The sequence below is a fragment of the Nerophis ophidion genome, linkage group LG17 (assembly GCF_033978795.1).
Source record: "Nerophis ophidion isolate RoL-2023_Sa linkage group LG17, RoL_Noph_v1.0, whole genome shotgun sequence".
NCBI classification, from domain to species: Eukaryota; Metazoa; Chordata; class Actinopteri; order Syngnathiformes; family Syngnathidae; genus Nerophis; species Nerophis ophidion.
In genome coordinates, this window is record NC_084627.1 from 39,908,580 (window position 1) to 39,924,920 (window position 16,341).

Below are 16,341 nucleotides of genomic sequence, written 5' to 3' on the forward strand. Positions count from 1 at the left end.
AGTAACCTATGATATAACTCCACAAGCTGAAGCTTTCCTAGTTACTGACCGATTCGACTGGGAATTGAACCCAGTCCCCTTTGATTAGGAGCTAGCTTTTTAACCGTTTAGCTATCCTTGGTCTTCTTCAGATGAGATTTCTTTCCTCCATTACAATTATATTTAAGAACCTATCTCAGTAAATAATGATATAAACCTTTAAGTCCTCCCACTGAATATTTTCTTTTTACCGATCGACTTGAATGGGATTTGAACCCAATTCGCCTTGATTGGGAGATAACTGCTTTAACCACTCAGCTAACCTAGGCCCTGTTAAGGGGAGATTTTGGGTCCCAATGACATATTTAATTGAGAACCTGTCTCAGTAAACAATGATATAAAACTTCAACTCCTCCCACTGGATCGTTTCTAGTTACCGATCGACATAACTGGGATTTGAACGAGGTCCTTTTTAATTGGGAGATAGTTGTTTTGACCACCCAGCCATCCTTGGTCTTCTTTTAGGGAGATTTCGGGCCCCAATGACATATTTAATTGAGAACCTGTCTCAGCAAACTATGATATAAAAGATTAACTCCACCAGCTAAAGCTTTCCTAGTTACCAATCGATCTGACTGGGATTTGAACCCAGTCCCCTTTGATTGAAAGCTAGCTGTTTAACCATTCAGCTATCCTCTGCTTTACACAGAGTAAATGGGACAAGGAAAAATGAGGATTACCTCCAAATTCTTTAGGACAACCTAAAATCATCAGCCCGGAGGTTGAGTCAGTTGGGTGTTCCAACAAGACAATGACCCCAAACTCACGACAAAAGTGGTAAAGGAATGGCTAAATCGTGCTAGAATGAAGGTTTTAGAATGGCCTTCCCAAAGTCCTGACTTAAAAGTGTGGCCAATGCTGAATAAACAAGTCCATGTCAGAAAACCAACAAATTTAGCTGAATTGCACCAATTTTGTCAAGGGTAGTGGTCAAAAATTCAGCCAGAAGCTTTTGGATGGCTACCAAAACCGCCTTATTGCAGCGAAACTTGCCAAGGGACATGTAACCAAATATTAACATTGCTGTATGTATACTTTTGACCCAGCAGATTTGGTCACATTTTCAGTCGAACCATAATAAATTCATAAAAGAACCAAACTTCATGAATGTTTTTTGTGACCAACAAATTTGTGCTCCAATCACTCTATCACAAAAAAATAAGAGATGTATAAATTATTGGAAACTCAAGACAGCCAAAACATTATGTTCTTTACAAGTGTATGTAAACTTTTGACCACAACTGTAGTTAATTTAAATTTGTTTCCCACTTTAGCTGTATTGACTCTGGACAACACAATGGGGAAAAATGTGGACAGTCCGGTTGAGCCACATAAAACAACAGCACATTTTTTTTTTTGTTTACGTCTAAGAACGCCGTTTAAATTATGCTTCTATTGCCAGTAAGTTATAAAAGTGGATTTGAGATGTTCCTCTTCACTCCAGGTTTGTGTCAATAATTGTTTGATAAAAGGGTGAAGCTTTTATTTACAGTACAAGCCTAAACAGAAGTCACCGGACCAGTCAGAGGTGCTTGTGACTTGATCGTTGGGTGTGTCCTTTACAAAGGTTGAACTCCTGCAGTCGACAGGAAAACCTGCATGGTTTGTTCTGGTGGGTGGAGACTGTAAAAAGTCCTTAAATACTGCAAATACTCACCTATGCAGCAGTTTGAAGATTGTCATCAGCAGCTCAGGTGAGACTGGTGGATCTTAAACAGAATTATTTAGATTCATTGAGACTTTTTTTTCTTCCAGATTTGACCAACTTGCCCAGAAAATATGTCTTTCTTCAAGAAATTCTACCAAAATATAATCCATGACAGAGACCCCGACAAGGACTCCATTAAAGTACGTACTGTCGTCTTCTTGGATAACGCATGGAATGAGAGACACGTTTTTCACACAATTTAGTTGCTTTTCTAGTTTTGACTGGTATTTATGTAAATGAGCGGAAAACTGCTCCTGCTTTCTACCACCTCCCATTTTCTTGTCTGTCCTGTGGTTCAACAGGATTAATGTGCATGATGATTTGCATTTGGGAAAACAAAGGTGTCTGTGTTTTAGGTGGGAGGGAAGATGACGCCTGTGTTTCATGGCACAGTTGCACCTTATCCGAACTTCAATGCCAGCAAAGATGCTGCGGTTCTCCAGAGCGCCATAAATAGTAAAGGTACAGTATGGTCAATCTAAATCGCTCAATTTCTGCTTGGAACATGTATACCCTTTTTACTCAGTGTTGCAATTCAGTTTACTTACTGTATGTTACAAAGATCAGCATTTAAAAATATATATATTATTAGTGCTGTCAAATGATAATATTTTCTGAACTCAGATTAATTATGATTATCACAGGAAAGTAGTCGCATATATGATTTAATTTTATTTAAAAAAGACCCAGACACAGAGCAATTTCATTGTCAGAATGTCATCCAGGAACACTTTTTAAAATGTTCTGCTTGAACGCATGTCAATTATTTGCTTGAAACCTTTTAACAGTTTAATATTATTAAGTACAGTCAGGGTGTTTTTTTTAAGTGACATTTGGCAGTGAGCACACCAGTCGGAGTCGCTTTACTCATCTTTGTACTGACCATACTTGCCAACCCTCCCGGATTTTCCGGGAGACTCCCGAAATTCAGAGCCTCTCCCGAAAACCCGAAATTCAGGCGGAGCTGGAGGCCACGCCCCCTCCAGCTCCATGTGGACCTGACTCAGCAATGTTGTGACCCTCTTAAACAGGACAATACTGCCATCTACTGTACATAGAATAGAATAGAATGTACTTTATTGATCGCTGGGGGAAATTCAGCACCACAGTTCGCTCAGAATAAACAATAATAATAAATAATATAATGTATAAAATATATTATATATATAATATATGAATAATATAAATATATTCGACATATATTCAATATTTAAGTGCAGTCAAGGAACATGCATTAGGGAGTCTGTTCTGAAGCCCACAGTAAAGAGACGTAACTTCATCACGTCGCCTGGTTATTGACTCCAACCCAATATCGACGAGCAAAATGAGGAAATACGCTTGCAAGTTCAAAAACGAATGGAAACAAGAATTTCAGTTTATCCAGGAGAGTTCGAAGGGGAAGTTGCCTGTAAATTTTGTAGAACAGACTTCTCCATTGAACACGGTGGCCGAGCGGATAAACTCAGTCATGAACGGTCAGCGAAGCACAAAGCGTCCGCAGCGCAGCATCGTTCACAACCCAGTATTACGGGCCACCTGGCGAAATGAAGACCCGATGGTGTATCTTATGCTGAGACAAAGATGGCTATGCTGATAGCTGGAAGCAACATCCTGTTCTATACTCCTCCCCTCTTAACCACGCCCCCAACCACGCCTCTACCCCACCCCCGACCACGCCCCGCTACCCCCACTTCCCAAAATCGGAGGTCTCAAGGTTGGCAAGTATTGAGACACACATATATAAATACACAGTAAAGGCCAAAAGTTTGGACACACCTTCTCATTCAATGTGCTTTCTTTATTTCCATGACTATTTACATTGTAGATTGTCACTGAAGGCATCAAAACTATGAATGAACACATGTGGAGTTATTTACTTGACAAAAAAAGGTGAAAGAACTGAAAACATGTTTTATATTCTAGTTTCTTTAAAATAGCCACCCTTTGCTCTGGTTACTGTTTTACACACTCTTGGCATTCTCTCGATGAGCTTAAAGAGGTCGTCACCTGAAAGGGTTTTCACTTCACAGGTGTCAATAGTTTTCATGCCTTCATTGACAATCTACAATGTGAATAGTCATTAAAATAAAGAAAAGTTGTGTTCAAACCTTTGGCCTGTACTATATATACATATATACTGTATATCCGGCTTCCTCCCACTTCCAAAGACATGCACTTGGGGATAGGTTGATTGGCAACACTAAATTGGCCCTAGTGTGTGAATGTGAGCGTGAATGTTGTCTGTCTATCTGTGTTGGCCCTGTGATGAGGTGGTGACTTGTCCAGCAGGGTGTAAACCGCCTTCCGCCCGATTGTAGCTGAGATAGGCTCAGGCACCCCCCGCGACCCGAAGGAAATAAGCGGTAGAAAATGGGTGGAGATATATATATATATATATATATATATATATATATATATATATATATATATATATATATATATATATATATATATGTATATGTATATGTATATAGTGTGTGTATAAATATATACAGTGTATATATATATATATATATATATATATATATATATATATATATATATATATAGCAACCCGGACAGCCAAAATAGAACCATCGGTAGCTGAGGTAAAGGAGCATGTACAGGCAAAATAAATTGCGTAATTTCTGCGCATATACAAGATTAATGCAATATTTTTTTGATTAATCATGAATTACCTCAACAGCCCTAATCGTTACACTTAACTGTTCATCATTTTTGGGTAATTAATTAGTACGTTAATTGTGTAAAAAAGGCAGATAATCTCACAAGCTCACATGCTCCTTTACCTTAACCGCGGTTACCTGAACGGTGTTCTTGTTATTTGGTCATTGATCAGGTCAATGCATTCTGCCAGGTCTGTTCATTGGCTAATTGGTTAAATAAATGCATGCAATCAAGTAAAACATTTAAAAAAATGTTCCTGTAAAGTAAAATTGTATTTGTGTGAAAATATTGGGGTCTCGTTTAAAATTTGCTGCGATTGATCGCAATTAACACATACCATAATTTTCACTTGCAAGGGACTTTCAAAGCAAAAATAAATTCTATATTTTCAGCATGTCAGCCATCTGTGTGGATCATTTTAATCAGCTGAGGATAAATGGGGGCAAGTGGACTCGTCTTGTTTGTTGATGTTTCAACAAAAGGTTTCTTTACCTCTAAGTTTCAGGTTTGAAGAGTCCCTATTTGGCCTTTGTGTTCCTGACAGGCAGACGCCACACCTCAAATTTAGAAGTGAAGACGCATTTTAGATGAAAGGCCCAAAATGAGTCCAGTGTTCCCCAGTCAACTTTTACTATACCATAACTTAGATGTGTTTCACAACCTTTATTGTACTAAAAAACATATTATAACACTATTTGATTTCACTGTCTGAATAAAGCGAGGAGACTAGAATTTAAGTTGAACAACTTATCAAGTATAAACATTAGCGATATCAGCACTGGAGAGAAGACCAAGCTCTACAAAGTCCGGTGAGTTTGCACTCGATGGATCCACTCTTTAGTGCTTTTTTCCATTCTCCCACCCTTCCCATGCAGAGTAATGTAAAATAAATCTAGGTGTGTGTGTTTTTGACGCACATACACTCGTACCTGGCACCTCCTCTCGCCATCGAAACTAAAGCTTATTCTATGCACGTGTATTTGCAAAGATGTAACCAGAGGGTGGATGCATTTTGTTTGGTTCCTCAAGCAGAACAAAGTCCAAAGAAAGGACTCCCAATGTGTTTCATTCGGTTAAGGTAGAAAATATTCCTTTAAAAATAGATGTAATATATATAATAAGAAATTAAATGATTAAATGGAAATGTTGGTGCCGCGGCATGGTCGTTTGGAATCACTGATACAGGGATTCATTTTTGCATGATGCCTTTGAGCTCATTGTTGTTTTTGTTGAGTTGTCATTAATAAAGTTTGAATGGCTAGAAAAGTTGTTTTCTTCAAAGATTTTAATTTTCTGACACTTTAGGGGTAGACGAGGATGTGATCATTTCAGTCCTGGTCAAAAGAAACAATGAGCAGAGACAGAAGATAAAAGCTGTCTATGAGGCCACCACTGGAGAGGTGAGTCTTTATCTACAGTACACCTGTTGACTGTTTCAACATTCCTTTTCTTAAGACTGTTCAAGTTTCTGATTAGCTGTCCATCACAAGCACTGATCAGGATATTTAGCCGCGTAAGAGTCAACTTTGTGGACCACAGCACGAGCAGGGTCGCCCTTTCTATATGCAGATCATACACTGTGCATGAAAGAGTGCATGGTAACTGTCGATTAAAGAATGACATGGCGTTTCATATGGAATTTAACCACAGATATATTCCAAGCCCTTTTCTGCTCCATTACTGATAATATAATGACAATTACTAAAACTCTTGTAACACAGTGTTAGTGTTGGTCTTATGAGGTATTCAGAAAAGTTTTCAAATGTATGTTTTTATTGTAAGGCAGTCAGAAAAGTTTTCAAATGTATGTTTTTCATTGACATAAAATTGTTACTTTGCACAAAAAAGTATTTACCCCATTTTCCGGACTATAAGGCGCACTTAAAATATTTTTTTCCCCTCAAAACTCGATAATGCGCCTAATGTACAAAATAATTCTGATTTTGCTTACTGACCTCGAAGCAATTTTATTGGGAACTTGGTGTAATGATAAGTGTGACCAGTAGATGGCAGTCAAACATAAAAGCTCTATGTAGACTGCCATATGATGGCAATATAGGGACGGTTTTGGCGTAGTGGAATAGTGGCCGTGAGCAATCCGAGGGTCCCTGGTTCAATCCCCACCTAGTACCAACCTCGTCACGTCTGTTGTGTCCTGAGCAAGACGCTTCACCCTTGCTCCTGATGGGTGCTGGTTAGCGCATTGCATGGCAGTTCCCTCCGTCAGTGTGTGAATGGGTAAATGTGAAAGTAGTGTGAAAGCGCTTTGAGTACCTTGAAGGTAGAAAAGCGCTATACAAATACAACCCATTTATCATTTATCATTTAATATGGCTCAAATAAACAACACCAACATTTTATATGTCGCATTGAAAATATAGAACATTATACAAGGCGCTCAAAAATCTGTCAAAATGTTTTAGTACGACTTTGGTAAGCTACGAAGCCGCACCGCTTCATGTACTTCAACTTTATTATTATGGTATGCAAAAGCAACTTTTCTTACCTTCTGTTACCTGCTGATCTGTATTTGGGATCTGCATAAGTCCTGGAAAATTGCGCGCGTCCGTGTTAGTTGTCCGCCCTGAGATCGGTAGGTCGAGTCATACCAAAGATTATAAAAATGGGACCAATTACCTCCCTGTTTGGCACTCAGCATCAAGGCTTAGAATTTGGGGTTAAATCACCAAAATGAGTCCTGAGCGTTGCCACCGCTGCTGCTCCCTGCTCCCCTCAGCTCCCAGAGGGTGAAACAAGGGGCTGGGTCAAATGCATAGGGTAATTTCACCACACCTCATGTGTGTGTGTGACTGTCAGTCGTACTTTAACTTTAACTTAACTTAATGCACTGACTTGTCCTGTCAGTCAGTATTTGATTGGAAAGTTTGAATGACAAACATATTGTTACTCAGCCTTTAGGACATCACACAGTTAAATATTTCTCAAAAAGCATGAATTAACCAGAAACGATGAGCTCAATCATGGATAATGAAGGATTGATGTGATGTAAAAAGACAAAGCGGTCTAACATAGGGGTGGGATTATGCTACAGAAGTTGGTACCAATCTGTGGCAAGTAAACCCCGGACCAGTGTCACACCAATACATGTGCTTTTTCCGTGAAAAAAATTAAAGATTATTGAAGAATTTTGCTGCTAACTTTTCATCTTAATCGAATTATGAGTGTAGATACTGTACGTCAGGGGTGCCCATTACGTCGATCGCGATCGACTGGTCGATCTCGGAGGGTGTGTCAGTCGATCTCAAGCCAGGCATTAAAAAATAGACATAAAAATGAGCAATCATCAATCATACCAAGACTTCACTTTCGTCAGTTGTTTGACATTCTCGGCACCCGAGGCTCTTGTGAGATGACGCTGGCTGCTGCGAGCTCATATTCAAGAAAAAAATCACTAACAGGGCGGACGCAGAGAAACACATTTTATTTCTAGAGACTCCGTACCTACTGTCAAAACTCTAAAGACCGACAGCACAGTTCCTGTCTTCACCATAAAAGACCTGTTTCATCCTGCCTGTACTAACAAAATAAGAGTCTCAGAAAGCTAGCGTGCACAAGCTAGCAAGCTACAGAGTTTGATGCCAATGTATTTCTCCCCCGCCCTCAGCGACCGCTTTCTCACTTGCTTGCCCACCCGCACAGTCACTGACGTCACTCACCTGCTGCCAGACATTAAAGGGCCACACACATATGCTACTCTCATAACAAAGTGTTTAAAAACGAGTATGCAAGTTGGACAAATGAGATGCCAAATCCAACCACTTTCATGTGGTATTGGACAGAAAGGAGGACTTTTTTTTTTTCCCTCCATTTGAAAATGCGGACGGTATCAGCACCACTGTCTAATTCCAATCAATGCAAGTCATCAGAATCAAATACACCAACTTATATTCTTGTCTTCATGAAAGAAAGGAATCTATGTGTGTTAAACACGCTTGTATTATCATTAAACACCATTAACTTGTTAACAAAAATGTCTCTCTCATAAATAAATAAATATAAATCATAAATAGGAATGAGGCAGATCTCCTCGACTTGGTCAATTGAAAAGTAGCTCGCCTGCAGAAAAAGTGTGAGCGCCCCTGCTGTACGTAGACGCGCACACAGCAGCTTGGATTGATGGCTAATATTAGCAGAGTTAAAACCGCTCAATTAGCAGTCAGCTAATGCAAGTGAAAGGACTGAATTTCATAACAAATTGCTACAATTTGTGTTTTATCTTTAACAGATGTGTGTTTTACCTGCTACATGGCTTGTCTATGTACATTAATCCATAGTTTTTGTTTTTAGTACTTACGAATATTTTTCTTAAAGCACATACCAGGAGAGGCAACCATAAATCATGAAGCATTTAATATAATGTTAATAAAGCTTTCTTTTATATTCTAACCCAGGGGTCTCGGACCCGTGACCCGCGAGAGGTTATTCAGCAGCCTGCACCTTAATATAAAAATGTAATGTTAGTGCGGCCCGCGAGCTTTATATTAATGGCGCTTGACAGCGTCATACTTGCCAACCCTCCTGATTTATGCGGGAGAGTCTCAAATTACAGGGCATTCATTCTCTCGAACGTTTGCAGATTTTCACCCTGGCACTGTCTTTATCGCCCTCTACAACCTGTATATACAGCGTGCCAATCCAGTCGCATGTTATAGTTGATGTCTGTACACGCGTAAGTGACTGCAAGACATACTTGATCAACAGCCATACAGGTCACACTGAGGGTGGCCGTATAAACATGTTTAACATTGTTACAAATATGCGCCACACAACTGTGCATCGGTTGAGGTGGGCGGGGTTTGGGTTTGGTGGTAGCGGGGGTGTAAAATGTAGCCCGGAATAGTGAGGGCTGCTAGGTGTTCTGGGTATTTGTCCTGTTGTGTTATGTTGATGTTACGATGCGGATTTTCTCCCGAAATGTGTTTGTCATTCTTGTTTGGTGTGGGTTCACAGTGTGTAATCATATGTACAAACGTTTGTATACAGTATGATGCATCAGTCCATATACTATTGACAAAAAATTGTCTCCTGAATAAAAACATTTATGTCGATGACTTCATTCCTTCTTCCAACTATAATTCTGAAAAACAAGAATTTTAGATCATGCTAATTTCCTTTTTGTCTGTTGTCATTGTTTTGTGGCACTGAACAGTATAGTCATTTACATGTTTCTCAGTACAGTATAGAGCAGGCATATTTGTAACAGTTTTAAAGTTGTTTATACGGCCACCCTCAGTGTGACCTGTATGGCTGTTGATCCAGTATGTCTTGCAGTCACTTACGTGAATCTGCCGAAGCCTGATACAATATGTGGTTAGGCTGGCACGCTATTTATAAGGTGAAAAAGCGCACGCGACGTCAGGTTGTAGAGGACGTTAAAGACAGTGCTACCACGGCACACCCTTGGTATTGTCGTCCGGGTGAAAATCGGGACAAAGTTTGGGAGAATGGTTGCCCCGGGAGACTGTTGGACGGGCACTGAAATTCGGGAGTCTCCCCCAAAAATCGGAAGGGTTGGCAAGTATTTTGCTAGGGCGGGATAGCCATTCAAAGAAGATGAATTCATTAAAAAGTACATGTTAGATTTTTTTAAAGAAATATTTTCTTGCGGCCCTGCCTTACCCAGTTTTTGCATACAGTGACCCCTGGTAAATTGAATTTGAGACCCCTGTTCTAACCTAATCTTTAATTATGGCAGACTATATGTAATATGGAAGATTGTAAATTGTTTTTTGAGTGCAACAAGAAAAGTCCAATCTGTTTAATGCCCTTTAACTTATATTTGAACCTTCTAAAATTGTTTAGTGCAAAAGGAAACATATATTTCTTTGTATTGTAGGAGTTTCTGTTCAAATAAAGCCAATATTGAAATTTTTTGTAGTTGGCTTTTTTTCGATATCCATTTTGGTCCCGGTACCCAATTATTGGTATCGGGAAAACCTTATTCCCTTGTTATCAATACTATTAATATTTGGATCAAACTGTCTACCCATACCGTACCATGAATTGATTTACGTGGACCCCGACTTATTCGGGTGTTACCATTTAGTGGTCAATTGTACAGAATATGTACTGTACTGTGCATTTTTACTAATACAAATTTCAATCAATCAATCGATCAATCAATCAAAAACCATGCTGCTTCTGTGTGCCTTGATTGTGTGGTCTTGATTGACTCTAAAGTCGTGTTGATGTGTTGCAGTCACTGAGTCGGGCTCTGAAGTCTGCTCTCAGGTCAGATTTGGAGGACATCTCTTTGGCCTTGTTGATGACTCCAGCACACTTTGATGCATTTTTGCTCAGAAGTGCAACAAAGGTATTTAGCAGTGTTGTACCAGCCTCCTTTTATTAGTAATTTTATCAGCCTCTTTTTCCTTTTGTGTCCAGCAAAAAGACCCTTATATTTATGTACTTTCAAAATGCGCCAAAAATTATATTTATTTTTTTGGTAAACAAGAGCATCATATGCATAATATATGTATACCTTCAAATACAGATAAATCATATTTCACTTTATTGCAACAGGGACTAGGCACGGATGAAGATGTCCTGGTGGAAGTTCTGGCAACGAGGTCAAATGAACAGATTCGGGATCTTAAGAAGGCCTTTAAAGCAGGTTAGACATTTTAACCAACCAAATATCGAGATATATATCGTGTATTATGACATGGTCTAAAAATATCAAGATGTTAAAAAAGGCCATATCGCCCAGCCCTACTATCAAAGAGGAAATGAGCAAGTTTGGCGTCAGATGAAAAAATCTACTCCGCCTTCAATCATCTCCAGCTTTCAAAGGCATCCCCGATATAAATCCTTGTTTTGTTCCTGGTTTTGTCATGAATAAGTTGAGTATCGTAACAATGCCTTTTAGGTTTACTAAAGTCTTACATATTGAGTAACTTTACCAGTGGCAGTAGCCAGACAAAGAAGGTGGTGCGTAACTGGCAACGTGGATGTGAAACACTCACAGACTTTCTTATTGGTCAAACGGCAAAGGGCAGGACATCGAAATGAAAGTTTACTACTCTCTATGGGACATTTTCTATGGTGTGTAGAGAGTTGTATCTTACATGTTTAGTAACTTTACCAGTGGCAGTAGCCAGACAAAGAAGGTGGTGTGTAACTGGCAACCTGGATGTGACACACTCACAGACTTTCTTATTGGTCAAACGGTAAAGGGCGGGACATCGAAATGAAAGTTTACTATGTGACATTTTCTTCGGTGTGTGGAGAGTTGTATCTCAAAGACTGCAATCATGATTTGACTTCTCACTATGATATTTTCTCTCAGACTATAATAAAGACCTGGAGGACGTTATCAAGGACGAAACCAAAGGTGATTTTACCACAGCTCTTCTGGCCATGTTGAGAGCAAACAAAGATGAAAACACAAAAGTGGACATGGATAAAGCCCACGAGGATGCAGAGGTAATTTGTGTAAAATGAAATATATCTTCTCTGAATATTCACTCTTATTTGAAGAAAATTCCAAAGGTGCTCAATACTATTCAAACTGACAGAAATCAGATGAAAAACGTGGACGGTAGAGCGTGCCAAAATCAGGAGAAGAAAATGTTGAATAATAAATAGATGAATTTTGGTGTCTAAAACCATATTTGTGAACGCTTTGAAGCATTCACACAATTATGACTTTTATGTTGTGCATCTGCAGAGTCTTTTTGAAGCTGGTGAGAACACAAAAGGAGTCAATGTCTCTGCTTTCATCGACATTCTGACCACACGCAGCGGACCACAACTCTCTAAAAGTACGTGAGTCACTGAAAACAGTCTGTCTCTTGTTGTTTGACTCAGCGGTCTAGGCAGGTAAAACCACACCCATCTTGAGGAACAGGTGGAACATGCAATGGAACTGACGCATAATACAATAATAATGTGCAGTGTCCCTCCAAGGTTTCTCATTGTCATCCCATAGGGTTGTGAGTTTTTCTTTGCCCTAATGTGGGATCTGAGCCGAGGATGTCGTTGTTGTGGCTTGTGCAGCCCTTTGAGACACTCGTGATTTAGGGCCATTTAAGTAAACATTAATTGATTGATTTATTTCCTGCGTGTTGCTTATTTAGCGTTCCAAAGGTACGCGTGTGTCAGTGACATGACGTTACCTAAAGCCCTGAACGTCGAGCTGAGAGGAGACATTGAAGATTGCCTCATTGATATTGGTGAGCATCAACACACCTTTTTTTTTTTCAAGCTGAATTTGGAGAAAAAACAACAGTTGAAAACAGGGCTGCCAAAGTTACACATATACTAACGAGTTAACGCACATTTTCTTTAAAGCCATGAGTGGAAACAAACACAGAACAGACATAAACAAAAAAAATAGATCACTTAATGACAAGATTAGCCTCATTTTTAAACTGACATTTTTTGACAAGTGACCCCAAGACGCAGAGAAAGCAGGCCACGTGCAAAGTAAAAACGTAATATATTAAGTACAAATTAAAAACTTGCACACAATGAGGATACAGCCCTGTTCAAATGAAAGGGTATAAGAAGGAACCTGATTGGCAACCATGAATTAACTACCATGAATTGATTAACGTGGACCCCGACTTAAACAAGTTGAAAAACTTATTCGGGTGTTACCATTTAGTGGTCAATTGTAAGGAATATGTACTGAACTGTGCAATCTACTAATAAAAGTATCAATCAATCAATCAATCAATCAATCAATCAGGGACAGGTGTGTCCTGATTAAACAATAATTTAGTGACTTAAGTTTAGTATTTCCATATGGCAAACATTTGTTGATGAAAAGCTGGTTAGCTGCAACCCTTCTCATAAATTTGTTCGCCTGCTCGCTGGCTGTAAACTGTGGAATGGATTTACTGAACTGAGGCGTGTCTTATTTTTCTGCGTCTTGATTTGGACACGATATTGTTCTTGGAATCCATTCCAAAGTTTGCAGCCAGCCACCTGAGCATAGAAGCACCCTTGGAATCTTGAAATCATTTCAGCAAACATTAAAACACAGGCATGGTGCATGGTATCAGAGACATCTGCAGGTTGGAATCGGACTACCAAACCCAAAACCAGTGAAGTTGGCACGTTGTGTGATTCGTAAAAAAAAAACTGACGACAATGATTTGCAAATCCTATTCAATTTATATTCAATTGCATAGACTGCAAAGACAATATATTTAATGTTTAAATTGAGAAACGTTTTTTTTGCAAATAATCATTAACTTAGAATTTAATGGCACCAACACATTGCAAAAAAGTTGGCACAGGGGCAATTTTACCACTGTGTTACATGGCCTTTCCTTTTAACAACACTCATTAAACATTTGAGAACTGAGGAGACCAATTTTTGAAACTTTTCAGGTGGAATTCTTTCCAATTCTTGCTTGATGTACAGCTTAAGTTGTTCAACAGTCCAGGGTCTCCATTTTTGTATTTTACGCTTCATAACGCGCAACACATTTTCAATGGAAGGCAGGTCTGGATTACACACCAGGCCAGTCTAGTACCCACACTCTTTTACTGTGAAGCCACGCTGTTGTAACACATGGCTTGGCATTGTCTTGCTGAAATAAGCAGGGGTGTCAATGATAACGTTGCTTGGATGGCAACATGTTGCTCCAAAACCTGTATGTACTTTTCAGCATTTATGGTGCCTTCACAGGTGTGTAAGTTACCCATGCCTTGGGCACTAATACACCCCCATACCATCACAAATGCTGGCTTTTCAACTTTGCACCTATAACAATCCAGATGGTTATTTTCCTCTTTGTTCCGGAGGACACGACTTCCACAGTTTTCAAAAACAATTTGATATGTGTACTCGTCAGACCACACAACACTTTTCCACTTTGCATCAGTCCATCTTAGATGGACTGATGCAAAGCTGCGAAGCTGGCAGCGTTTCTGGGTGTTGTTGATAAATGGCTTTCTCTTTGCATAGTACAGTTTTAACTTGCACTTACAGATGTAACAACAAACTGTAGCTATTGACAGTGGTTTTCTGAAGTGTTCCTGAGCCCATGTGGTGATATCCTTTATACACTGATGTCGGTTTTTGATGCAGTACCTCCTGAGGGATTCAAGGTCACGGGCATTAAATGTTGGTTTTCAGCCTTTCTCCAGATTCTCTGAACCTTTTGATGATATTACAAACCGTAGATGGTGAAATCCCTAAATTCCTTGCAATTTTTCATTGAGAAATGTTGTTCTTAAACTGTTGGACAATTTGCTCATGCATTTCCTCACAAAGTGGTTCACTCACCCCGTCCTTGTTTGGGAATGACTGAGCATTTAAAGGAAGCTGCTTTTATACCCAATCATGGCACCCGCCTGTTCCCAATTAGCCAGTTCACCCTGTGGAATGTTCCAAATAAGTGTCTGATAAGCACTCCTCAACTTTCTCAGTCTTTTTTGCCACTTGTGCCAGCTTTTTTGAAACATGCTGCAGGCATTAAATTCCAAATGAGCTAATATCTGCAAAAAAAACAAAAACATTTTCCAGTTCGAACGTTAAATATCTTGTCTTTGCAGTCTATTCAATTGAATATAGGTTGAAAAGGATTTGCAAATCATTGTATTCTGTTTTTATTTACCATTTACACATATTCCTGATCCGGATACTGATTTGGATTGGCCCTGTCTATTAAGCAGCGGTTTTAGATGGATATAGGTCACATGGGATGTGCGGAAAACAAGATATATTTGTGATTTTATGATGTAAAAACTACAATATGTTGTGTTTCTTCTCCATCAAGTAAAATGTGCATGGAGCACACCTGCATTCTTCGCTGAGAAGCTTCATCGGGCTATGGAGGTACATTCTGTAGAACTCATATAAACATTAGTGGCGTGTGGTTCTATGATTATGAATGATGAATAATGAACATTGTGTTCTATCAGCGTCATGGCACGTGTGAAGATACGCTGATCAGGGTGCTGGTGAGCCGCTCTGAAATCGACTTGAAGAAGATCTTAGAAGAGTACAGAGCCATGTACGACAGAACACTGCAGGAGGACATACTGGTAACATTTCAATAATTAAATCATACTACAGTATTTGTAGCAGGCGTGTAAACACTTGTTTGTTTTGCAGAAAGACACCAAAAATCATTTTGAGAACATCCTGCTTGGACTGTGTGGACCTCACTGAGGAACATCAAACAAGAGCGGGTGCCGTGTCGTTAAATGACATCATGGAATTCAGCAATTGTTATTCATATACAGAAACAATATTAGAGGCTGCATAACTTCAACACAATGTTCACATTTAACACAAGACCAAACAGATACAGAATGAACATGATAGCTTTTTCGAAGTAATCATATGTATAAACATTTGTATACAGTATGATGCATCAGTCCATATACTATCGACAAAAAATTGTCACCTGAATAAAAACTTTTATGTCAATGACTTCATTCCTTCTTCCAACTATAATTCTGAAAAACAATAATTTTAGATCATGCTAATTTTAATTTTGTCTGTTGTCATTGTTTTGTGGCACTGAACAGTACAGTCATTTACATGTTTCTCAATACAGTATGGAGCAGGACTACAGGTGCTGTTCATATTATTAGAATATCATGAAAAAGTTGATTTATTTCAGTAATTATATTCAGAACATGAAACTTACATATTATATCAATTCATTACACACATAGTGATATATTTGAAATGTTTATTTCTTTAAATTTTGATGATTAGTACTGACAATTACTGAAAATCCCAAATTCAGTATCTTAGAAAATTAGAACATTAGTTACGACTAGTACCTAAAAATATTTTTTAGAAATGTAGGCCAACTGAAAAGTATGAACATGGAAAGTTTCAGCATGTACGGCAATCAATACTTAGTTGCAGCTCCTTTTGCCTGAATTGCTGCAGCAATACGGCGTGGTATGGAGTCCACCAGTCTGTTGCACTCCTC

General features: G+C 39.0%; 1 protein-coding gene across 1 annotated transcript; it reads left to right on the plus strand.

The window, feature by feature from the left end:
- Positions 1–1,662: 1,662 nt before the first annotated feature.
- On the plus strand, positions 1,663–15,824 carry LOC133536425 (annexin A1-like). Its single transcript, XM_061876928.1, has 12 exons — positions 1,663–1,733; positions 1,795–1,887; positions 2,104–2,209; positions 5,720–5,814; positions 10,635–10,748; positions 10,958–11,048; positions 11,724–11,860; positions 12,105–12,198; positions 12,514–12,609; positions 15,169–15,227; positions 15,314–15,436; positions 15,507–15,824. The coding sequence occupies exons 2-12, from the start codon at positions 1,819–1,821 to the stop codon at positions 15,561–15,563; spliced, it is 1,041 nt and encodes a 346-aa protein (XP_061732912.1). The 5' UTR covers positions 1,663–1,733; positions 1,795–1,818; the 3' UTR covers positions 15,564–15,824.
- Positions 15,825–16,341: the final 517 nt, after the last annotated feature.

Coding starts and splice junctions, on each gene's coding strand:
- LOC133536425 (XM_061876928.1), top strand. CDS start 1,819: ATGTCTTTCTTCAAGAAATTCTACCAAAATATAATCCATGACAGAGAC. Junction 12,199..12,513: donor CGGACCACAACTCTCTAAAA/GTACGTGAGTCA, acceptor TTGCTTATTTAG/CGTTCCAAAGGTACGCGTGT. Junction 12,610..15,168: donor AGATTGCCTCATTGATATTG/GTGAGCATCAAC, acceptor TTCTCCATCAAG/TAAAATGTGCATGGAGCACA.